General features: G+C 48.3%; 1 protein-coding gene across 2 annotated transcripts in view; it reads left to right on the top strand.

The window, feature by feature from the left end:
* LOC122945014 (BTB/POZ domain-containing protein KCTD5) overlaps window positions 1-25,513 on the top strand; it is a 29,913-nt gene continuing 4,400 nt past the window's right edge. The window contains exons 1-6 of one of the 2 annotated variants that reach the window (XM_044303809.1): window positions 1-290; window positions 11,990-12,098; window positions 13,421-13,512; window positions 18,808-18,903; window positions 19,213-19,329; window positions 20,611-20,736. In XM_044303809.1, the coding sequence (XP_044159744.1) occupies window positions 51-290; window positions 11,990-12,098; window positions 13,421-13,512; window positions 18,808-18,903; window positions 19,213-19,329; window positions 20,611-20,736 (780 nt within the window). In that variant the 5' untranslated portion in view covers window positions 1-50. The remainder of the gene's footprint in view (window positions 291-11,989; window positions 12,099-13,420; window positions 13,513-18,807; window positions 18,904-19,212; window positions 19,330-20,610; window positions 20,737-25,513) is intronic. The other variant, XM_044303810.1, reaches the window with a different exon arrangement.

The raw sequence follows: 25,513 nt of genomic DNA on the forward strand, positions 1-25,513 counted from the left end.
AGCTATTAAAGCTCGGACACTTCCGGGACTGCCAGTGGCTGCTGACGGATATGGCGGAGAACGGTTGTGAGGTGGTGAACGGGTCCGTCGGGTCGGTGTGTCGGAGGTGTACGGCGGCGGTGGTGACGGCGCCCGGGGAGAGGGGGAGCGCGCCGGGCGGAGTGTCCAAGTGGGTCCGGCTAAACGTCGGCGGAACGTGTTTTCTGACCACACGGCAAACTCTGTGCAGAGACCCGAAGTCCTTCCTGTACCGGCTATGTCAGGCGGACCCCGACCTGGACTCGGATAAGGTACACGGGCTGGGGGGTACTACAAGCCTCAGACCTGCTGGGTGTGATGAGAGATCCGCTGAGGGGGTGCGGGGTATAGGGCTGTACACCATGGAGTGGACCCCCAGCCTTCATCCCTGATGTCAGACTGCAGACCACCTTGTGCTGTAGTGACTGCTGGCTCCCATGCTGTGGGGTGCTGCCCTTACCTAGCAGTCACTTTCCTAGAAATGCTGATTTATTTTTGAGAACTTCTTGGGGTGTCAGTCCTTGCCTTGTTTTCCTAGTAGCCTTGTGCAGAATCATGGGCGGCAGCTGCTTTAGGGCTCAACAACTAAGGGGCACCATCTCCTTTAGGACAGGAGGCACAGAGCGTGGGTGACTATGGTTGATGGGAGATTAAGTGTGGCTCCGTTGTAAGGGTTACCCCTATGTTGTGCCTTGTCTGTGAAGCGTACAGAGTTATTCTTGTGGGTGACGTCATTATGTATATTTATTCCTGTGCTACTTTTTATCGTTTGGTGTGTGCTATCCCTGTGACGTGACTGTGTGCGGTGTCTTATCATGACCACTGTGTACATTATCCCTTTGTGGTAATTTCAATGTCTGTGCCGTCCATGCCGGGTGCGCATTTGGTAGCTTTAAATTAAAGCTGTCGTGTTTTGAACCTGCTCCCTGAAGGCATGACATGATGGCCTGGGGCCCTATTGCAATGTGTTTTTGAGATATAGATATCTGTCTACATGTTTATTTTTTACTTGTTACATCCCTACACAAAATTTTGATTTGGAAAGGTCCTCTAGTCAACTGAAGACTTGAAAGTCTATCTAGAAAGTAGGTCCTTGTCTCACCCATAGAGATCCACGTTCTGAGCCGAGCAGCTTTTTGGTGGGGTCTTCACGGGTGGCACAGGAGGAGGCTAAAAAATGCGTTTCCTTCATTCGCCTGAGCTCATCAGGTGAGAGCGGAGCTGGCCGGGTGCCAGGCATGTGTAGGACATCAGCGCAGCCTCCGTGCATCGCTTAGGCGCTTCAGGGTTATGGTTCAGGACAGTAAAGCCTCCAGTGTTTTGGTCAGTGATTGTGAGCCAAAACCAGGAGCGGAGCCTCCAGACCTCAGGGAGAGATCTGCACCTGTTCTGTGTTTAGAGCCGCACTGGGTTTTGGCTCACAATCAATGATGGTAAACACAGACTGTGTGAATGAGGCTTAGCTTGTATTCTGTAGCCTGACCCGCACCAGCTAAAAGCTATGACTGCTTTGGCGTTCTGCTGACTGGCCCTGTAGGTGTCTACCTGTGTATAGGCATGGTAGAGAGAGGCACCTAGGGCTGCATTTTGACTTGCATCACGCATATAGATGTCGCTCATGGTTGGTGGTGAATGTGGCTGCCATGAAGCATCCTAGACTCCTCATTGAAACGCTTTATCACAGGGCTGTAGTTACCGGATCTGGGAGCTGTAGTTCTGGTGCCCGAACTACTCTGAAACAGCTGATGGGAGAGGGGGGGTTCTGGGTATGGGATCCCCCCCTCCCCATATCCTGGACAACCTCTTTGGTTCTCACATATGTCTGTTTTGCGGTCAGCCCGTGTGCGTTCTGCAGTTCTTACTCCCATCAGTAGACACGGCTATTCTCAGCAAAATGGGCAAGTATAGGAAGTGTCATCCGTGAGGCCAAATTCTATAACATCGGTCTGCCGTCCATGTTTGTTTTATGTGGCTGTGTGCATGAGGCCTTAAAGGATATGCCACCAGTGTTGGATAGGTTTGTGGGTCCCACCTATCTCCAGAATGAGACCCCCAAAGTGTAGAGCAGCTTCAGATCTGTGGCTGCCCTCCATTCATTTCTGTGGGACATCTGGAAAAGACCAAGCACATGGTTCGCTCTCCAATTTTAGGGCCCATTGTGGAGGTAGGTGCGGGTCCTTCCTGTGAGACCTACCCCTATCTTTGTTTGTATATCCTAGTAAAAAAGCAATCAGTCCAAGATGACCCAAACCTTTTAAAGGGGTTGTGCACCTTTTAGGTCAGTTGGGTGGGATTTTGGCAGACCTGCAAAGGGTCTGACAACTTCCCGGCACTGTCTGTTCATTTTCTCTGCTGTTCCGCTGCGCTCCCAGGATGTAAATTTCCATTTCGACGCAGATGCAGCCAATTGCTAGCCGCAACAATGACCTGTCCGCCTTGTCAAGTGACCATTTGACATTGCGCAAGGGGCAGGTCACCAGTGCAGCAGAGTCGAAACTGACGTTCACATCCTGGGAACACAGAGGAGCAGCCGAGACGGGGGAGAGAAGGAGCTGAGAAGCAGGTAAGTATTCTTCCCGTCACATGGGGATTGCCACCCGCTCCCTCAAAGCTCAACTGAGAAGGGGAAGGAGTGTTAAGTTTAAAGGGTTTGAGTCTGACACCCAGAACCCTTGCCGATCAACAGTTTGAGAAGGTGCCAGCGCTCCTGTGAGCATGTCCTCCATGCTTAGCAAGCACAGCGCTGTAAATTGCATAGCTGCTATGCTTGGTATGGCATTGAAGTGAATGGGGCTGAGCTGTGCCTAGGCCACATGACTGATGCCTAAGGAAAGCAGCGAGAAGGCCTCGTCACTACTGCAATAGCCGCTGCCTTCTCGAACAGCTGATCGGTGGGGGTCCGACACTAATCAGATACTGATGACCAATCCAGAGGATAGGTCGTTTGTATTAAAATCTCAGAAAACCCCTTCTTTAAAGGGAACCTGTCGCCTGGATTTTGTGTATGGAGCTGAGGACATGGGTTGCTAGATGGCCGCCTGACACATCCGCAATACCCAGTCCCTATAGCTCTGTGTGCTTTTATTGTGTAAAAAAACTATTTGATACATATGCAAATTAACCTGAGATGAGTCCTGTATGTGAGAGGAGTCAGGGACAGGACTCATCTCAGGTTAATTTGCATATGTATTAAATCGTTTTTTACACAATAAAAGCACACAGAGCTATGGGGACTGAGTATTGCGGATGTGCTAGCGGCCATCTAGCAACCCATGTCCTCAGCTCTATACCCAAAATCCCGGTGACAGGTTCCCTTTAAGGCCCCTTTCACACTTGCAGCAGGACGGATCCGGCAGACTGGTCTCCCTGTCGGATCCGTCCTTCCGCTGTTTCGCTGGACCGCCGCTCCGTCCCCATTGACTAATATATTCTATGGGGACGGAGCGGCGGCTCGGCGAAACAGCGGATGGACGGATCCGACAGGGAGACCAGAATGCCGGATCCGTCCTGCCGCAAGTGTGAAAGAGCCCTAAGCGCAGTGATTCTTCCGCTATACAAAGTATCTGATCTTTGTTGTAAATGTTTCAGATTGTGCCCTTCTGCTCAGTGTCGGGTTGTGTTGGATTTTCTGTGTATTTAGCACCGTTCTGGTGGATACAAGTCCTGTCTCCTAAGCTTGTGTAGGAAGAAGCCTTTTTTCCAAAACCCTCTGCTTCCCCCACTCGGCGGCCTTGACGCGGTAACACTCCCGATAACCTCCTTGGTACTGAAGGGAACAAACAAAACTAGTGAAGTAATACGGTGTGTTCAGTAATGTACATGACGTAAATAAGTATAAGGCCTCATACACACAAATCGTGCTCTGTGTTCTCCCCGGTTAGCTCTCAGATCAGCTGCATTCAGTGGCTATGTTCACACCTGCAGAGGTCGCACTACATTTTTTTCCAGAAGAGTAAAAATAACACTCTGACCATTTTTGAGGAGTATTTTTTTACCCGAGGAGTATGAAAGTTGCAGTAATTCAAATACATAATAGGCCTACACTCGCTCACATCTGTGTCTGGAGCCTCTGTTGCAGATTCTGTCAAAAAGACCAGAAAAGTGACAGGAACGGACTCCTTCATAGTCGGCGGAGTCTGTTCAGCTCTGCTCCTGTCAGGCTGGCCTCAGAGCATTTGTCATACATTTAATGTATACAAAAAATGTACATATATTACCAGACTCCTCAGATGCTGTACTGTGGCATCTGTCACCATAGTTTTACTGTGTGGAAAAAAGTATACTTTACCCTAATGTTTTTTTTGCTGGACTTTGCAGGATGAAAAAAAAAACGTAGTACACTGCACATTTTTTTTTTTTTTAACAATGGAACTCTATAGTGATGGATGCCACAGTATGGTATCTGTCTAAGGCGTCCGTTAATGTATACGTTTTTTGTGTACATTGAATGTATGACAAACTCACAGATCCAGTGCCTCCGTTATTTTTGTTCTGCTCCGTCAGAAGAGCAGAGCAACAGAAATAGCAGTGATGTGAACGGGGCCCAAGAGGTGGGTATTTATGCAGGGGAACTGTAACCACCATCATTCCTTCAGAGCTGCAGACATGGATCCTGGCTACATGTGATAATGCGGTGGCCGTGGCGTGTGCCCTGGGTGTGTTTCTTGCTCGGTGACTGGTGTATGTGAGTAATGCACAGGGCAAGATCTGCCGCTAGGACAGTGCCGGCCCGCAGATTTAATAGTAAAAACTACAGGATCTGTCCCATCAAGAAGACCCTTGTCCTGTGCTCGGGACCCTTCTGTATGGTGGGAGAGTTGGTGTAACTAGTTGGGGCAGCGAGAATTTACCATTGACTCAGTGGGATGATGGATAGAATAAAGCATTTACATAGCGTCTGTGTCTGGACCCTCTGGCCGAGCAGAGAAGCCCTGGACTTGGGAAGTGACTGCTCCAGGCTATGATATTTGGCCATTATTTAGAGAGGGCTGCGGAATCGGGGGGGGGGGGGAGGGGAATGAGGAAGACAATCTGCTCTGTGGGGGTTGTAGTCCTGTCGTCCTGCGCAGCCACAGATCTGCCAGAGCCTCTCCTCGTGTCTCCCTGCCTCAAGAAAACTGCCCACGTCTCTACCGCTAGGTGTGACTACTACTATCGGGTCCAGGCATAGCGCACAGTGTCAACTCCCTGCCTCAAGAAAACTGCCCACGTCTCTACCGCTAGGTGTGACTACTACTATCGGGTCCAGGCATAGCGCACAGTGTCAACTCCCTGCCTCAAGAAAACTGCCCACGTCTCTACCGCCAGGTGTGACTACTACTATCGGGTCCAGGCATAGCGCACAGTGTCAACTCCACTGAACCCTGCGTTAAATCCGGCACTGATGGGATTTAGTATCCAGAGGGTTATTAATAGAAATCCCGCGCTCTGCGTCTTGTCACAAAGCTTACTGGCTCAAGTTGTAGGGGAAGGAGAGTGAAAGTGGCTTTACATGGTGAAAACGTGACAGCGCTGTCATACTTGTCATCGCTCCGTAGCTGTAGTCTTCAGCTCCACCGCCACAATGTTTTCGGGTTCCTTGGGCAGCGCGCACCCGACTCTCCTTGCTATAGCAACTCCTGGGAGCCGGCACCTCCTCCTCTCAGCTCCCGCTGGCTTCCCCTGCTGTAGGGGTGATGTATCGCTCCGGCATTTGCCCAAACCAACCAATAGCAAAGCTCCTTGCTGTAAGTAGCTTTGCTATTGGTTATTGCAGGCAGCACCGTTCACAGCGCGCTCTGCTCTGATGAAAGGTGGGGAAAAGTCTAAAGCGTGGACTTTTTCATGGGAGTAAAATGGCCTGAACAGGCGTCTGACGCTTGTACAGGCGTTATTGGGACCTCTGCACACATGGCTAACTTTCAGTGGCCTGTCGAAGACGTGCACTGCCTTGGTCCATTTTCTAGACCAAAGGCTATCATTCATGTCTGTGGGGCCATGAAACCCATGGACAGCACACAGATGCTTTCTAGGCTTAGTCAGTTTTTTTTGCAGACCTTTCTGGAAATCCCTATTTTGTCTGCGCAGCGGGGAACAGTTCAGTGCAAATAGGCCAACCTCCATGACAAACAAACGATGCAGTGTGGACATGGTCACGGATGAAAGACTGGCACCAGCATGTGAACGAGGGTACGGCCACACTGCAACACTTGTAGAGCGACAAGAGGTACAACTACATTGTGGTGATGTCACTGCGTTGTCGCTCAACACTTGGTGTAATGATAGGCAATGGTGTTGCACTGTGACATGGACAGGGATAAAGGGCATCTCCAGTCCATATGTAAAATGTTGGGGTGCAAATGGTTAAATTGATTACCACAGATATCTGCTGTACTGGAAGCAATGTGCAGGTAGGTAGGTATGCATTCACACGACCGCATTTTTGTGTGCCTATTAATTTTAATGGTGCTGCAAAAGATGCAGACAGCACTCCGTGTCCGATACACATCCGTTGCTCCGTAAAATATATAGAGCATGTCCTATTGTCCAGGACAAGAATAGGCAAAATGCGGAACGCACACGGGCGTCTGGTCTGGTCCCACTCTTGTGTTCTTCGTGTTCTCATTTCATTATAGTCTTTTACTCTGGCAAAAAAATAACCCCCCTTATTCCAGCAAAGTGGCTACAAAACTGGTGACGTTCACAGAAGTAATGCATCTGCCAAAACTAGTTAGACCAGGGCCCATCCAGGGAGTGTAACTGCTCTGTGTAGACCTGACTGTGACTCCTGTGGTAGTGCATGCAGGTACAGTACCAGCCAAAAATTCCTACCCTCCGCCTGACCCCACTGTGTGTATCTTACCCGCTCGTAAGTGCTTGGTACCTTAAAGGGGTATTCTGGTTAGATTAAGGAAGCTCCTATTCACAGTATAGGGCAGGCATGGCCAAGCTGCGGCTCTCCAGCTGTTGTAAAACTACAACTCCCACCATGCCCTGCTGCAGGCTGATAGCTGTAGGCAGTCTAAGCATGCTGGGAGTTGTAGTTTTGCAACAGCTGGAGAGCCTCAGGTTGGCCATGCCTGGTATAGGGGATAACTCTTAGATAGGTGGGGGTCCTAGTTTACAAGAACAGGCGCCCCATACCCCCTGCAGCCCCACTGAAATGAACGGAGCAGCTGGTCACACGTGTGGCAGCTCCGTTCATTTCTATGGGTATAGGGTACAGGGTCCCTGTTGTGATTGGCAGGGGTCCCAGCTTTAGACCCCCTCCGATCTATCCTGTGGATAGGGGATTGATCTAACCAGAATAGCCCTTTAAGGCTTCACGCACACAGCCGTATGTGTTTTGTGGTCTTCAAACCACAGATCCGAAAAACGCGGGTGCTGCCGTGTGCATGCCTCCATTTTATTGTTCCGTCCTATCGTGAAAAATGAGCAGGACATACAAATGCAGGGTTGTGTACCGTCTGCGTTTTTCATGGAAATGAATGGGTTTGCGTCTGATCCACCAAAATGAGGATCTGATGCAGACCAAAAATATGGTCGAGGCCAAAGACTTTAGCTTACGTAGGAAGGTTCTATTGTAGTCTAGTGCCAGCAAGGTGGGGGTACTCGCTGCACCCTTACCGAACGATCGATCCTTCACTTACAGGGAATTTAAATGATTGAAGGCATGAATATACTCTCTCCTCTGGCTAGGTCATCAGTATCTGGTGGGGGTCCGACAACCGAGACCACCGCCTATCAACTGAAAAGTGAGCCGGGCAGTAGTCTGTTCCATCAACAGGAGGGATTCGTGTTTCTCGGATACATGACGTTACTTGCAGTTTGTTTAACCAGAAGGTTTAGCAGAATACCATGTAAGCAGAGGGGGCAGGTTGTGGGATCCACGGAGAGCAGTGTAGGGATGATGAGACGCCGCCATGATGGCTTGTCCGGGAATAGGACCCACTTAGAAGATGCATCTAGCAGTGGAAGAGGCTAATGGCTTGTGGGACCAAGTGCACATAAATAATTTATCCCCCTCAATACTTCTCCTGCGCACAACTGCTGCTGGCCGTTACTGCATTAGTGTGTAGGACAGGACCATGACTGTTTCTTTGGTAGTATATGGCGGCACAGACCTGGTCACTGAGCATCTGCTACCATAGAACAGCCCAGTGGGGTGCTGCAGAGTGAAACTTGGTTATGGGTCAGCACATGGTAAAAACAAAAATAAACCTTCTCCCGGCCCTCTGTTCCAGTGCGGAGGGTCCTGCTCCTTCTGCTCCCTAGAGTGGAAACGTTCAGACGGGGTCACATGCATCGCTGTGGCCAACCACTGGCGTGTCCAAAAGTTTACATCGGCAGGGACTGGAACAGTGATGGGCAGCCAGCGTAGGATGCCTGGTTGGCAATGCTCTGGTCCTGAATTTTAGAAGTTTCTTTCATAGACAGTACTGTAGGCCTGCATGCGGGTTCCTCAGGTTGCGGGGGGCCTTGGCGTGAGCTCGGAGACACCTGGATCTTCACAATGAATCAGTGAGGTCTTTTACATGCAGGATGGAAACGTCTGCCCGCATCGGGGAAGTACTCGTTTAGATATGCAAAGCAGACTCTCGTCTTTGCATATTTCCGACATGGGGATCTATTTGGGGACTGTGCGGCTTTGATTGAACATTGAGTAGATTTGGGACTCGTCCTTTTGTGCGAAGGCAAATTGATTCGCAGTGATTTGCCTTTGAAAGGGTTCTGGCTCAAAGCCTAAGAAGTATCTTATGTGACGATCGGGCGCGGTTGCTATATCCAGCGCTGCGTGACCGTGTGCGATGTTATCTCACTAATGTGACCGCTGATATTGTTCACATAATTTTGGTATCTGAGAACCCATATATTACACTCATTCAGTAGTTTGGCCCCTGTACTGCTGCACATACTGTTCTGTATAGTATATACCAACCTGTAGGCATTGTCATATCCTAGGAGCTGATCTTCTGTGGGGTCTGCAGTACTGTAACCTGTGGGTGCAGTGGTCTTCTATTCGGGGCTGAAATAGTGTTTGCTGTATGCCATGTGGTGTGGACCTCTTGGCTCACCGTACAGGCGTATATACGGATCTAAATAGATCCATTCACCCAACTGAGGCCTAAGTCGCGTATTCCGGCCAGGAGGCTGAAATGACCCCAGCAGAGTATAGAAAACAGCTGCAGGGACCTATACACCATATGCCTTGGTATGGCTGTACCGTGCTATAGGTCGGAGCTTGATCCGTGGCTTTATAGGACCGATATCGGGAAATCACAATGTATACCTCCAACCAAAGGGCCGACCACAGTGCCTGACTTTTAGTTATAGAGATTCCCGTCTGGACTTGTCAGCGGCCTCTGCCATAAATGTCTAGTAGGTGATGTTCCCATCTCTGGGACAGCTCCTATGTCAAGAACGTGGCCTTGATTGAAAGGAGAGCATGCTGCACATTCGTGGCCACTTGCCACTATGGGATTTCTGAAAATAGTCAAGTGAGCGCACAATGCCATAGGGGTGGATGGAGGGGTGGCTGTGCATGTGTGGGGCTTGCTCTCCATTCGTTTCAGGGCCCCTTTTCTGGAGGCGAGACCTGCACCTATGGGACATTTATGGCATATCCTATTGTTATGCCACAAAGGTCCTGAATAGGAATACCCCTTTAAAGAGCTTGTCCTGCTGGTAAAAAATAACATTTTAAGTTAAAGCGGTCTACCGCCTACCGCTCCCATACTGACACTTTCTGCTCTCCTGGTCCCTGTGAACAAACAGCCAGTGAATGGCTCAGTAGTCCTTTCCACCCTGCACCGCCACAAGTCAGCTGTTTTTGGGCAACCGCTGCACACCATACGCTGGACTGCATATGTCCGCTGTGTCGATTCTGGCGCCAGCGTAGTGCAGCTTATGTCCCATTTAGGCTCCATTCTCAAATCCGTATGTGTTTTGTGGATCCGCAGAACATGGACCCTGGCAATGTGCGTTCTGCATTTTGCGGACCACATATCGCCGGCACTATAATAGAAAATGCCTAAGAATAGGGCTTTTTTCTTTTTTTTTTTTTTTTTTTCGGGAACGGAATTGCGGACCGGGCAGCACATTGTGTGGCCCCATAGAAATGAATCGGTCCGCAATACGATTCCACAAAATTGCGGACATGTGAATGGCCCCTTAATCAAATGATAGCGGAGCTGCAGTACCTGGACACAGCCACTACACAGTGGATGGTGCTGTCCGCCTCCTGCTTCATCCAGTGTATAGCTTCTGACACCGGTGGGTGCCCAAAAAAGCTGATCGGCGAGGGTGTCAGGCGACCTGAAATTGACGACCTATCCAGAAGACCCCTTTAATTAAACATTAATTATGGGCACAGCTGGTGCATGATACCGGTGTTTGTCAGGCTGCTAGCATTATGATTACTCTCTGTAAGTGTCTGCAGGGTACTCGGGGGAGACGCCACGTCTGGGGAATACTCCATTTATTTAGATGCCCTCAGCAAGATGTTAGCAGCCGCTGAATTAAAATAATGACATGAAAGCATCTGTTCTCCTGGACTAATTTCCTGGCTGGTAATGTGTCGTAAGGTATCTACTGTGCATATGAAGAACACATGACGGCTGCGCGGTGAGATGGGACGAGATATCCAGCCGTCCGTTACATGTGGTTTCCGATCACAGACCAGTCTCAGATCCTCCATTGATAATGTGGCACAAGGCTCGATCAGGGCTGTCTCCTGGATGGCAGTCTCTTTCCGGTCTGTCTCCTGGATGGCCGTCTTTCTGGTCTTGACATGGAGCGTTAAAAAAAAAAAAGTGAAAATAGGTCTTCTCATTGCCTGTCTAGGTCTCTTCAGACCTCATCTGCTTCTGCAAAAGCTGGATGACAGCCAGTATGACCTCTGTTACCCTAAGTTGACACCTGAGCGTTTTACAGCGCGTTCCTACGCGCTGTAAAACGCTCAACAAGGAGAAACCAATGCTTCCCTATGGGAATGGTTCTCACCTGGGCGTTTTACAGCGCGTACGATCGCGTTGTAAAACGCCCGACGCTCAAACAAGTTCTTGAGCTTTTTTTGGGCGTTTGTCGCGCGTTCCCGTACATAGATATTCGGGAACACGCGACAATGTGTGCACGCCTGTCTCTGTGTGCGCGATTGTAAACGCCCGTACAATCGCGCATACAGAGCGCTCGTTTCAGAACGCTCAGGTCTGAACCCAGGGTTAGTGTCAGGTGTCAGCCTGCTGTCCTAAATTACTCCACTGCTGCCATTCTAATGAATGAGATCACCTGACTGCAGGATCAGCCTGGTAGGGTTGACCCTTCTGGTTAAAATATGTTATAAGATTACTTTTTCCCTTATGCAAATTAGGGATTCGGTGTGCCGAGGGGCACAAGGGAGTCCTGTTATGACACTGTTGTGCTTTTCCTCTATTACTCATACTAGAAGTTTTAGTACAGGTAGAACGGGACGGGAGTGTCCCTTCACAGTCTAACATTATCCTGTCAGAGCTGCCAGTGTCAGACTGTGCAGGGACACGCCCCAGACTGGTATCACCCTTCTGGACCTTCATTGCAAACTGTTAGCAATTCATTCATAACTTTTAGTGTACAGATATTACTCTGGCCTCATTCAGACTGGTGATCAGTGGGCTCTATACCATCAGTCTCTGGACAGGGCCACACGTAGACATTGGCTGTACGGGAAGGGCCAGCATTGCCTGCAGGGTCTGTGAGCAGTCTGATGCCGCTTCACCATCTTGCAAATTAAGTTTCCATAAAATTTTACAGAACTTCCTTGTATTCAATATTCAAAGGACTGGGTAACTTGCAGATTTGCATGTTTCTCTATACTTTTCTATTATGTAAATTTTTGCTTTCATACTTTGGTAACTACCGCCTATAGGCGCTGTGACTCGCCAGGTCCCTCACTTTGTATAAGGCTGCGTCTTGACGTTTTCCTCAGACTAATGTCTTATATCTGATCTCTTTCCAGGATGAAACGGGCGCCTATTTAATAGACAGAGACCCCACGTACTTTGGCCCAGTATTGAATTACCTGAGGCACGGGAAGCTAGTCATAAATAAAGACCTAGCAGAAGAAGGTGAGTGCCCGCTCTTGGCTATGACGTTATACAAATGCTGCTCAGTGGGCCCACAGACTGGCATTACATTCAAGCGGTGTTCCCATCTTAGAGCATTATGGTATATCCACCAGATATTTCATGAATGTCTGATAGGTGCAGGTCCCAGAAGTGGGACTCCGCATCCATCTCCAGAGCAAATTCTCACATGACTTAAGTGATTGGCTGCGGCAGTGTCAAACTGGATGTTGACATGGTGGGAGCCCAGCCGAGCATTGCTGGCCTGGAGAAGGATCGGGGAGCCACACAGAGGCAGGATATGCCACAAATGTGTTATAGATGCCGGTTCCACCTCTGGGACCTGTACCTATCTCTAGAATGGTGGAGGGGCCAATGTCCCTATACTGCCACATCCAGACTGTGGGAGGTGTCGGGGTATCCTGTGGATAGGTCCTAAGCGTCCCCTTTAATCACAGTTATATATCCTTATATCCTTCAGTGCATTTTTAGAGTGTAGAACGCCTTGGTAGGGTCAATACTTCCAATGCTTGTTCCTGAAGCAGCGGAACCTGTTTGTGCTGAAGCCTTTCCAAGGCGTGACAGTTTCATGTGACATGACAGCGGAGCTGCATTGCCGACCTGTCACTTCCTCCTATTATCTCCTAACATGAGATCACACGGTGTGACTACACGGTGACGACTGTCAGGATGGCGCACCCACCATTACCAAACACCATTTTGCTTTCGGCTGCTTTAAGCTGGTTTCACACCTGCAGCTGCCTCTACGACAGTGTGTTCCAGCGTAGGACAGCCTGCCGGAGTTGTCAGATCAGGCACTGCCAGATACTGCCACCTGCCTAACCCCATTTACTATAATGGGGTGCGTCAGGTGTTAAATTAGTCTGTTTTTTTTTCAGTGTTTCTGCCTTGGTGCTATTTTTTGAATAGGGCTCATGCGCACGTCCATGATCGGCCTGGGAACACAGTAAGCGGCCCCCCTGAATTTGCTGTCTGATAGTGTTTTTAAGATGCAGTCAGTTTGTATCTTAGTTCAGTACAAGAGATCTGCGATCAGATATGGACTGCATAGACACCCGATACAATCAGTTCAGGGGCACCGCGGTTGGCCCAGGAAATCCGGCAGACACATGGCCCCTGTTTCCCGGCCCGATCCCAATCGTGTGCATGAGCCCTTACCTGTGTATTTTTACTGTTGCACCCACCAGGAGTCTGTCCTTCAGCACAAGGGTGCAGCATCTCTTGATATTTAAGTTTGCATGATCAGTCAAGATTTTCCTCGCTAGACCTTTTTTTTTTTTTTTTTGCTTTTCTTTCTCTCGCAGGTGTCCTGGAAGAAGCGGAGTTCTACAATATCACATCATTAATTAAACTGGTAAAGGACAGAATAAGGGAGCGGGACAGTAAAACCTCACAGGTAAGGCGTGCTGGTGCAAGAATGTCTGCCCATATAGGAATAACCGGAGAGGCCTTCTCCAGTCATCCCTTACAGGGGTTGTCCAGTCTTTACATTTATGGAATGTCACTAGGAAATGCCATCAATGTCAGGCAGGTGCAGGTCTCCCTTTGGGACCTGCTTTTGTTTCCAGAACGAGTCCCCTGTCCCCCTAAGACTTCAGGGGTAGGCAACCTCCCAGCTTTTGTGAAACTACAACTCCCAGTATGCATACTTGCTCTGCTCTTCTAAGAACTCTCATAGCAATGAATGGAGCATGCTGGGAATTGTAGTTTCACAACAGCTGGGAGCCGGAGGTTGCCTACCCCTGCCCTAAGTGAACGGAGAGCACAACATGCATGCTCGGATGCCACTCCATTCACTACTATGGGACTTCGGAAAATAGCGGAGTAAGCGCACTTTGCTGTTTCAGGAAATCCTGTTGCAGTGAGTGGAGAGCAGACTACCATTTATTTCTGAAAATAGCCGAGTCAGTGCACTTTGGCGTCCAGGGACCTATCAGACATTTTCCAGCATTTCTTAGCGATTTCATAAATGTTCATATAAAATCTCAAATAAAAAGATATAAGCTTTTGCTATAGATTTGGGACCTTTACAGCCCTGGTAGCTTGGACTTGGGACAGGCAGGTCCTCTTGTAGGCCACAGCTGGAGGGGTATTCCAGCCAGGAGCAATGCTCTCCGGTTCACATGGTAGCTGATAAATGCTAATTCTGGGACCCTCCGCTGATCACTAGATTGTGGTGGATTCCAAATTCTCTGCCGCCTCCATCGACAAGACCGCTGTTGGGAGCAGTTTGACTGTAGAGGTGGTCGAGCATGTGTCCTGCTGCTCCACGCAAAGTCTATTACACTGATGAAAATAGCAGGAGCGGGTGACTTTGAATGGAGCGGTAAGGTGCGTGCTCAAACAGTGCTTCATTCTAGGGGATGAAGGGTGGGGTTCCAGCAGTCTCCCCTCTCTCCTATCTAGTGAATAGCTGACAACTTGACTGTAATACCCCTTATAAAGAGGTTATAATGTAATAGAAATGGCGCCCCTGTTTGTCCACTGGCAGGTTCTGTTATTGCAACTGTTCGAGTGGTGCTGTTCGAAAGCAGCCAGGTTTTTCTAATCTTAGACCCCCTTTAAGAACTACTACTATGATTTGAGGTGTGTATGATTTCCTCTGTAGCTGCCTGCAGTGTCTTCCCCCATGTGAACGGTGACTGACATTGTCTGTACAGGACTGCAGAGTATTTCAGCATCTGTGGCGCCTGTGAATCAGTTGTAGTCCCTGCGTTACACATTTTAAATCGACAGCAGATTCTTTACCCTTGACTAATTGTTACTCCAGGACTTAGGATCAGCCGGCGATAAGCAGGCTCCATCCAGGAGTTATTCTTAGCTGCCACAGTGACTTTTGTATTTAAGTGTAAGGTCGAGTGGGGATATGGGTCAGTCTCGAGCGAGAGCGTTAGGATAGTGTCAGCGACACCTGCAAGGCCAGCGTGTCAACAGATAGGCTTACACGTGATATCTGCAGACAGTGACGGGAATGGTTTGGAAAAGGCCTCCATTACTCGTTCCTCAATCCTTAGGACACGATGCAGCCTTATTAGACGGGGGGGGGTCATTCCGTGCAGGATTTCCTCAAGCAGTTCTTCATTCTTACTTGGGGACCCCACCCCCATGTATTTCCAAAGTGGTTGTCCTGCATACAATGCATCAGAGTACTCATTCCACCAGGGTTCTGTTCATTTAGTTTGAGTCTTACATTTGCTGTATTTTCTGGGAAAGTTCTTGGCATGTATGCCAAATGGATCCAGGCGAGAGGACTATGTGAGCGCCGGTGCCTTCTGAAACAGCTGATTGTCAGGGGAACTGGGTGTCAGACACCCACTGATCACATACTAATGACCTTTCCTCTGTAAAATATCTCGGAAAACCCGTTTAAAGGGGTTTTACCATCTGACAATGGGGGCATATTGTCAGAACGAAGCAGGGAGCGATGTGACTGGAGGACCCCACGGTCTGTCCACCACCAAGCGCTGCTCCCATAGAAGTGAATGGGTGCAGCCCACGCTCCTATTCACTTCTATGAGGCAGATGGAAATGGCTGAGCCAGCGCTCGGCTATTTTCCGCGGCCCCAAAGAAATGAATGGAGGGCGGCTGCGCATGTGCAGTGCGCCCCTCCGTTCATTTCCCTGCTCCGTTCTCACTTACCACCGCGGGACCTGCACCTATCAGACAATGGGGGCATAACCTAGCGATATGCCCCCATTGTCTGAGATGGGAAAACCCCTTTAAGGTAGCCATACACCTTTAAATGGCCATTGCCAAGTGCTCATTTGGCCAGCAGCTGTTCCGTCCCATCTCCGTAGATGCTCTGTTCAGTAGAAGTGGCTGATTCCCTTCTCTGGTGAGTTCTCACCCTTAAAGTGGCACTGTACTTTCAGTAAACTTTTGATATATCTTAGGGCCTTAAAACTTTGATCGGTTCGGGTCTGAGCACTGAGACCCCTACCGATCTGTAGGATGAGGGGAGAGTAGTGCTCCTCCTTGCTGCACAAGACGGACCCATAGACTTTTGTCTTCCTGTCCTGCAGCGAGGAGAGAACATGCTAAGCAAGTGCTTCTCTCCTGGTTCTGGAGATGGGTGTGGGTCTCAGGCACCAGGCCCCCACTGATCTAAACTTTTGACGTCCCTATGACCTATCAGTACAGCACCCCTTTGAAGAACGCAGCATCTGCATGTTGAAATTCAATATGCCCGATCCCTCACCCCCTGTCATTTTCTGAATGAACTGTGAACCAAACATCTGCATATTAGATTTTTTTATATATATTATTTTTCCCTTCGGTTACAGGCACTGTCTCCAGTGTCTCGTTCCTCTTTCCAGCCCCTTCGCTCTACAGCTTGCGCCTCTGAGAAGCAAACTATTCCAGCGCCTTGACTCGTAGCATCAACAATTTGTTCTACGACTGCTGGCATTTCAATAAACCCAGGGAACGAAAATGCACAAAATGTTCCATAAAAGGCAGTCCTCCGCAGGCCGCAGATACTGGACAACGTTAACAAAGTGCCCTCAGTATATGCTTTATCTCCGCAAGAACAGACAAAACACTCATTGAGCTCAGATCATTGACGTCACCCAGATAATGAACCTCAGATTGAGCCCTGGCCGTTAATTCTGACACCCACATCTGAAGATCCCCACCACTTGGAGGAGGGTCCTTGTGCTGTGGGATGGTTAGGAGGGCAGTCAGATTTACAGGGGGATATTGGCAGCACACAGGGCGAGTGTTACTTGTAGCGTAAGCTCAGGATTCCTTGCCGGGAAAGCTCATAAGTGAATTAGTGCTAAATGAGGCTGAGATCTGCCTGCGAGAGAAGCTCTGGGAATAGTACAAGATGTGGATGTGCCTTTATCCCTTTTAAGAGTAGCCCCTTTAATTATCAATATGCAATACGGGGCCTCATTTATTATAACGGGCCTTGTTGCCTGCACCAGCCAATCACCGTGCCTCTCCTAGTGGGGCCCGTAGCATGTCAACCTGTAATTATGTACAAAAGAGAAATTTCTCAATGTCTAAATGTACATAGTCATCTATTTGTTAATGTAGTCATAGATTTCGTGGAGGAATAATGGAGGAGATTCTAAGAAAAGATGCCCCAGCATGGTGGTTGTAGAGAGGAATATGCATTTACAGTGATGCATCAGGGGAGCCAACCACTTGTACAAGAGGAGAGAAAAATGCTGCCCTCCTTCTAAAAAATGGCGCCACACCTGTCTGCGGTTTGGACCTGGTATTGCAGCTGTGCGTCACTGAAGTGAATAGGCGTGAACTGCAATACCCCACGCCGCCTGTATACATGGGTGGCGCTCTTTGGGAGAAAACTGTTCTAATCCTGTACAGCCCCTCAGGGTGCTGCCACATGTGCGTCTTTTGTTCCCAAAAATGTAGCTCAACGCCACTGCAAAAAAACACATGTCCTGCATTGTAATGTGATCCATAGACTTTCAGGCAACATCTGTGGCTGCATTTTGCAAAAATTTTTTTTTAATGCACCAAGAATTGAAAACCTCTCAAATACCCATAAAAAAACAGAAGTTTAAGACTACCTGCACATGTTGAGGATCAAGCAGTTTATCAGCGTGGATTTTCATGCAGAAAAACCGTAGCGTTATACAGTACCAGAAAAGTAAACGAGATTGGACAAATTTTTTATTTTCCTCCTATAGAAATCCACAGTATGTGTGCTTGTGCGGATTTCACCCTTTGCAATGTCGGGTGTGAGATCGGGGCAAAATCGTAGGTAACGCATTCAGATTTTGATTTGAAAGAAACCGCCTCTGTGCGTTTGTTCCCTTTAGGCCTGACACCCAAGTAAGTTTTAATGCGATGCACTCTTGCGTGTCGTTGTGAGGTCCCGTTCTGACCTCTGCTTCTACATGTTGCCCAGCATTGTACTGATTTTATAATGTGTGACCGACATAATGCTGACTCTCCGGGTAACACAGCATTACAAATCGGTAAAATGCTGTGCTGAGGTCAGAATGCGACCGCGCACCGACACATGTTGCAAGTTTCTTATCGCATTGAACTCGCTCCTGTCTCGCCTTAATGGGCCTTATGAAGAAGCTTCTCATCAATTAAAATTCGAAGTTGGTCGGCACGTCCTAACAAAGTGAAATAAACGTGCAGACGCCCATATGCTGTGACTGCAGCGCAGAGACTAATACCGAGCTGGGGGATCTGTGCTGACGTGTAGGCTTTTGACACCTTTTGATCAAATGGTGTGACCTGCGTCTAAAAATAAGCAGGTTAGGCAGTAGTCTGGCTTTGTGTAGTCTTGAGTCTTGTAGTCTTTAAGGTGGCCATACAATTTTGATTGCTGTCCTCCTGACCGCCCCGTACACATGCATGCTCACACGTTCTCAATGGAGAGAGGTGACTAAGCTGCTGCTCGATATATCTCTGGCAGTGGCTTATCGGACCTATCAAATTTGGCATGCCCAATCATTCTTTGTCCTGAATAATCTATTAGGCCGCCAACATAAATATGAAAGTTGGCCAGCCCCCGCCGAGATACGTTCAGCTGACGCCAATCTAGAGTGTTTGGGCCCCCTTACTGCCATCTCTCCGTTAAAAGGGGGCGGTCCAGACTACAAAGCTGCGCCTGCAAGTTCTAGAGAAGTGGAATTTTTGCTTTGTCTTGAAACAAGTGGGTTTCCTTTTAATAACTGTCCCAATATTACTTTCCCTTTCCAGGTGCCAGTCAAACATGTTTACAGAGTACTTCAATGTCAGGAGGAAGAGCTAACACAAATGGTGTCCACAATGTCAGACGGCTGGAAATTCGAGCAGGTAAACTGGTAGAGATCCTGGGGCCTTGCACGTGGCCTCCAAATGGACCACGTTGGTGAAGTGACCACACAGCCTCGCCATCATGCATGTTCTTGGTAAACTGACTTTGGTGGGGATTGTTCTGAAAGTTGAGGTTTTAAGCGGGGGTCTAACAGGCGACGCCAAATCTTGATTGGTGTCGGTAGCACTGTACGTGAATCTGACAAGTGAGCATTGAGAGCGGGCGTAACCTTGTATGACACATAGATAGCGCTATGCTTTCTGCACACGTTGTCCCACCTAGTTACTGTGCGTTTACTCTGGTTGCAGTTTGTCAGCGTAGGTTCCCTGTATGGATGCGGGCGGGATCATCAGTCAGAGTTTCTGCTCATTGTTTCAAGGGAAGTCAAAGTGGAGGAGTCCAGCCTCCAGACGTGCAGCGGCAAGGTGTGTCCCTTTCTGCACACTGCTCTTTTCCCAAATTTTTTCCTTTTCCGCTCCCCTATGTACACGTGCATGGCCTTGCATAGAGCCCTATGGGAATACTGCCACCAGGGGTGCAATGTCTGTGCCGCTGAACCCACCGACTACCTTTTTTTTTTTTTTTTTATTTATCTTTCTTTTTTTTAGCTTGGATATGGCACCTTCTCACTCAGTCTTATTTCCTTGAGTTCATTCATGTACATTGCCTTTTACTTGGTTATCTTGTTTAAAGTCTAAGGGTAAGGTGTCCTGGCAGGTGTTACCCTTCAGTGCAGGTTTCACCCCTATGCATTGAAGGGGTGAAATCGGTGCTGAAAATCCACATCCTTTCTGCTGCGGATTTTAAAGTCTACATATATTGTACCTTAATTTGCATGTGCATTTGCTGTTCTGAATCTGCACCGCAAGTCTGCAAAAAAGCAATCGTGCCTGAACTTGCCCTCGAAGGGGTGGATTTATCACTTACCACACGGTGGAGAGGAGTTTGAACGGCTCTGCAGTCGAGCATGCATCCTGTTGCTCCATTGAGTGTCTATAGTGCTGGTGGAAACAGCAGAGTACGCTGCTTGGCTGTCTCCAGGAGCTGCTTAGATGTTGGATGGAGAAGCACAGCGCTTGCTTGACGGTCTTTCCCTTGCTGTGGCTGCTGCAGGAGAAATCTCCTCTGCCTGTCAATATCCCATAAACCAGGAAAAAAATCCACTTGGAACGCAGTGCTGTGGAAAATCAATAGACAGAAATGAGATGAAGATCCCTTTGTCTCGGGAGCCGTCGGCCATACAAGCATCGAGCCATACATTTGAATCCAGCCTTTCCTTGTCCAAGTGTCTTTTTAGTAGATGTAGATGAATGACTGTTTATAGTCACCATTGGAGGCCACCAGTAAGTGAAATACTGGCCATGCAATGGAGAAACATCAGCTGAACCCATCCATCTGGTGTATGTGGGATCTCCCGATCGCTCTTCCACAGTGGAAAGAGGGATTGGACATGTTGGATTTTAACGTTCCCGATGCTTTGCTCCTGTGAGAAGCAGCTGCCAGTGTGGGTCTGTCGGGCGGCCTAGGTCAGCCACAACTATACATGTCAATGTGTCAATCCCTTATACATTTAAGCAATCTAATCAAGTGAAATGCGTAATGTTACATTCTTTCTCTAGCGCGCTTCCAGTAACTTCTTAATTGCGGGCGTTCACTTTGTCCATGACTCATTTTATTTCTTTTGCTTCATTTGTTTTCTCTTTAAGCTCGTCAGCATCGGTTCTTCCTACAACTATGGAAATGAAGATCAAGCAGAGTTCTTGTGTGTGGTCTCTAAAGAGTTGCACAATACTCCATATGGCACTACTAGTGAACCTAGTGAAAAGGCAAAGGTAAGATTTATGCCCTGGAAAGGGTGGGGGGTTGCTTCAGAAACAATGACACTTTATCCACGAGCCTGTGTCTGATATTGCAGCTTGGCCTCAATCAAGTGAATACTGCAATACCAGCCATAGACCAGACCCATGCTGTTTCTGGAGAGAAAGCGTCATTTAAAATGTGATATAACTTCTTTAGAAAATATATTTCCTACTCACTAAATTGGCTTAAAGCAATTAGAATAGGTGTCAAAATTACACACTCCAATTGCGAATTAGGGCCTACCATCAAAGGAGTCGATGGCCTATCCTCACAATGGGTCATCAATATCTGATTGGTAGGGGTCTGATGCCGAGCAGCTCAGTCCCATAGAAGTGAGTGAGGTGAACTGTAATATCAGGCACAGCTGCTATCCAGTGGACAGGACTGTGCTTAGTATACTGCGAGGGGGCTGCGGAGATCACCAGAGCTCCAGTGAGTGCCACACTCTTCAAACCGCTGATCGCCAGGTGTGCCTGGAGTTGGACCGCTGCTGATCTCTTATTGATAGCCTATCCTCAGGATAGGTTATCATTTATGAAAATCTTGGAGAACCCCCTTCAAAGCTATTTTCCTTAGGTTGGGCCATCAATATCAGATTGAGGGTCCTTCCAGTGCCCCTAGCTTATTGAAGGCCTGCAGACAAGTGTTGCGGCCTGTTCACCATTTACCAGGCATAGCACAGAGTTGTGTAGTGGCTGTGCCTGGTATTGCAGCTCTCCACTGATCAGTCCTGTTCAAGTAAATTGGACTGGGCTGTCGTGCCAGGCACAGCTACTGCATGGTGTGCAAAGCTGTGCCTGGTAAACGGTCAAAATGTCGCAGCACTTGCCCAGGTACTGCAGCACATTCAATCAGCTGATCGGTGGAGGTGTCGGGAGTCAGATCCCCACTGATGGATATTGATGTCCTAACCCAGGGGTAGGCAACCTCCGGCTCCCAGCTGTTGTGAAACTACAATTCCCAGCATGCTCTATTCATTTCTATGAGAGTTCTTAGAAGAGCAGAGCAAGTATGCATACTGGGAGTTGTAGTTTCACAACAGCTGGGAGCTGGAGGTTGCCTACCCCTGTCCTAACCTAAAGGTAAGCCATCAATATTGGTTCTGAAAATCCCACTAAGACATGGCATTCTCCATTGACTGCATCCACGTGGCAGTTTCCATTTGGGTGCTGATGATACTTGCGTTCAATGTTCCGAGGTGAAGAATAGGCCTTAGAATGAAACTGCCTAAGACATGCATCCAGAATAACCTACATGGCCTCCAGTGTCTTACATGATGCCAGTCGTCATACAGCTTATTGGAAACCCTTCGTACAGAAAGTTGTAGTAGTTGAAGGAGTCGTCCACCCAGAAGATCACCTATGCACTGGATAGGCGATAAATGCTAGACTGCTTGGGTCCAACAACTATAGTGATGTGCTCTGTTATGCCAGCTCCATAGACCTTAAATAAGAGGGGTGGTCGAGCGTGCAGCTCCTGCTGTGCCATTCAAGCTCCTCGTAGCCACGGTCTTGCTGCAGGGGGACAGGAGACCTGGGTTTTGCTCTGGTGATCACTGGGGCTCCCACAGATCGAATGTTCACCACCAATAGTGTATGTGCCTTGGAGAGGTTATCAAACCGGGCCAGATCTGTTGCTTTAATTAATAAACACAACGTCCACCGATCCTGTATGGCTGCCATCTTAATGGTTTGCTTGTATACAAAAAATATACTTTCTTTCCGCAGTCTCCAACACTTATCGTAGAGCTCTTGGCATTGCCTTCTTTCTCTCCTGCTTTCTTCTTTTAGATTACATCAGACACGGGTAGGGCACAGATGCTCACAGAAAACGTCTCTTGCAGACAGCCATATAACAATGGCTTCCATTTTCTTAAAATGGGTGTTCCCATCTGGAACATTTCTGTAGGATACTCCATAAATGGTGGATAGGTGTCAGTCTCACCTCTGGGTTCCTCACCTATTGGAAGAAATGCAATCTAGCCGACCCCCAATTGACCAGTGGTTGATTTCCCATAGTTCATTGGAGAGGCCTGCATGCGATGGGTGAGGGTCACAGAGTGGAGACTCCCGACTTATGACATCATGTTCTGTCAAAAATATCTTAGATGGGAAAAACCACGAAAGGAATTATCCCCACTTCTCAGATGCATCAGGGGAATCTAGCATTACACGCCAGTTATTGAAATGAACTGGTGAAGTGCCAGAGCTGCTCTTGAGTAGGTTCATAGATGGGTGGTCCTGACCTCTATACAACCAAACTGGTTTGTATTTGATACCACTTGAAAGGGTGTTTGCCCCTTCACACATTGTGCATATAACTTAGTGCCATGGTCCAATAGTTGTAATTGATGGAAATAATTTTTAGTTGTGGGACCCAACTGGCGACCTCTCGTGTCATATCTCCTATCAATGCACACACCTTTACATACACATCTGGTTTGGAGACACCCAGGACAGTTCAATAGGAAATCAATTAATCTACAATTCCATTACACTCCTTACTAGCAGAATAGTTCAAGCAGCTGCAATAGCCTTATAGAAGGACGACTGTAGGGTCGCACAGTGGTCCCTGCAGCCAGCCGGAAATCTATATGCTGCTATTTACTAAGCTTAGCCTGCAGCATACTGACTAATGCTGCTGGTTTTTGCTTGCATTCTTTTATGTAAAGGAATTGTAGGGAAACCAGATCTTAAATATACATTACCCTGTGTATGTCTATGCTGAAGGCCATATAGCATGCTTTACATACAGACTGTGCTCAGTGCGTCCCCTGCTTAGTGCATTTGTGCTTGTCTCATTTCTCTTCTTTCGTTTGCACTTACAAGCTGTTTTTGCTCCTTTTCTTTGCACATGCATGCTGCATGCTGGTACAGAGTGAGGACGAAGAGACGGATTACGATATGAATGACTCAGATTAAGTGTTAAGTCACTGGTGAGCGCTAGCTTTCCTGACTCCCCCACTGCTCCTCATCCCTCACCACTCTCCCAGTTTACGTGCCCTTTCTCCTTAGTGAGTTGTTTAGAACCTGAACACATGCTGCACCATGGGAATAAACCGAGGCTCTAGTTCTGCGTTGAATTCACAGGGGACTATATGAAGTTGAATCACTGCTTCATATAATCGCTATGGACTCCTGTCCCACCTAGTCGCCCCCATCGACAATTCAACAGCTGCATCAGATCCTGAGCACTAAGCATATTAAAGGATTGTTTGGCGCCGTCAGTAGCTCACATGTTGGTGAATGTAGTGGGCTTATGGCTGCTGGTCATGCGGGCACTGTGCCCATTCAGTCTAGTACCTGTGATCAGGCAACCCGCATTGTATCAGGCTGACAGACACAATGTAAGCTGCTGGCTGACCCCAAATCTTTTCCATGCGACTAAAGTAAATATCCACCTTTTTTAGGCTCCAAAATTCGGTGCGGTTTATAATTTCTTAAATAAATTTATCTATCATTGTTTCGAGCTTTGTTTTTTTTTTTTTCTGAGCCAGATCTCCTGCATAGACGGGTAATACAATTTCAGTTTCTTTGCTGCCACCACTAGAAGGTGCCTTTGGGTCTTACTGCATACTGTTTTAGCTCCATGTGTAAAACTCCTCTAGTGCCAACTCCAAACTCCAGGCATCCAAAAGATAACATTCTGGCTTCCTGAAGCTGCCACTAGAGGGAGCTGAAGTGCTAATAGCGTACTGGTGTTTGCTAAAATCAATACTAAAGGGGTTTACGGGTTCTCGATATTGAAGACTTATCCTTGGGATAAATCATCAATATTAGGCCTCATGCACACGACCGTTGTGTGCATCCGTGGCCGTTGTGCCGTTTTCCGTTTTTTTTCGCGGACCCATTGACTTTCAATGGGTCAGTGGAAAAATCGGAAAATGCACCGTTTTGCAGCCGAGGCCGTGATCCGTGTATCCTGTCCGTCAAAAAAATATGACCTGTCCTATTTTTTTGACGGACAACGGTTCACGGACCCATTCAAGTCAATGGGTCCGTGAAAGAACACGGATGCACACAAGATTGGCATCCGTGATCCGTGGCCGTAGGTTGCTTTCATACAGACTGATCCGAAGATCCGTCTGCATAAAAGCTTTTTCTGATCTAAGTTTTCACTCCGTGAAAACTCATTTCCGACAGTATATTCTAACACAGAAGCGTTCCCATGGTGATGGGGACGCTTCTAGTTAGAATACACTGCAAACTTGGCACCCGATCTCTTACAGGGGGATATGATAGCACAATTAACCCCTTCAGGTGCGGCATCATATCCCCCTGTAAGAGATCAGGGCTGCCAGGCAGCAGGGGGCAGACCCCCCCCCCCCTCCCCAGTTTGAATATCGTTGGTGGCATAGTGTGCCCCCACCATCGCCCCCCCTCCCTCCCTCTATTGTATTAAATCGTTGGTGGCACAGTGTGCCCCCCCTCCCTCCCTCTATTGTATTAAATCGTTGGTGGCACAGTGTGCCAACCACCATCCCCCCCCCCCCCCCTCTATAGCAGTAACATTGGTGGCAGTGTGCGGTCTCAACAGTAGAAGATTCATACTTACCTGCTTCTTGCTGCTGCGATGTCTGTGTCCGGCCGGGAGCTCCTCCTACTGGTAAGTGACAGTTCTTTAGCCGCACAGACCTTTCACTTACCAGTAGGAGGAGCTCCCGGCCGGACACAGACGTCGCAGCAGCAAGAAGCAGGTAAGTATGAATCTTCTACTGTTGAGACCGCACACTGCCACCAATGTTACTGC

Source organism: Bufo gargarizans, chromosome 8, assembly GCF_014858855.1.
Source record: "Bufo gargarizans isolate SCDJY-AF-19 chromosome 8, ASM1485885v1, whole genome shotgun sequence".
NCBI lineage: Eukaryota > Metazoa > Chordata > Amphibia > Anura > Bufonidae > Bufo > Bufo gargarizans.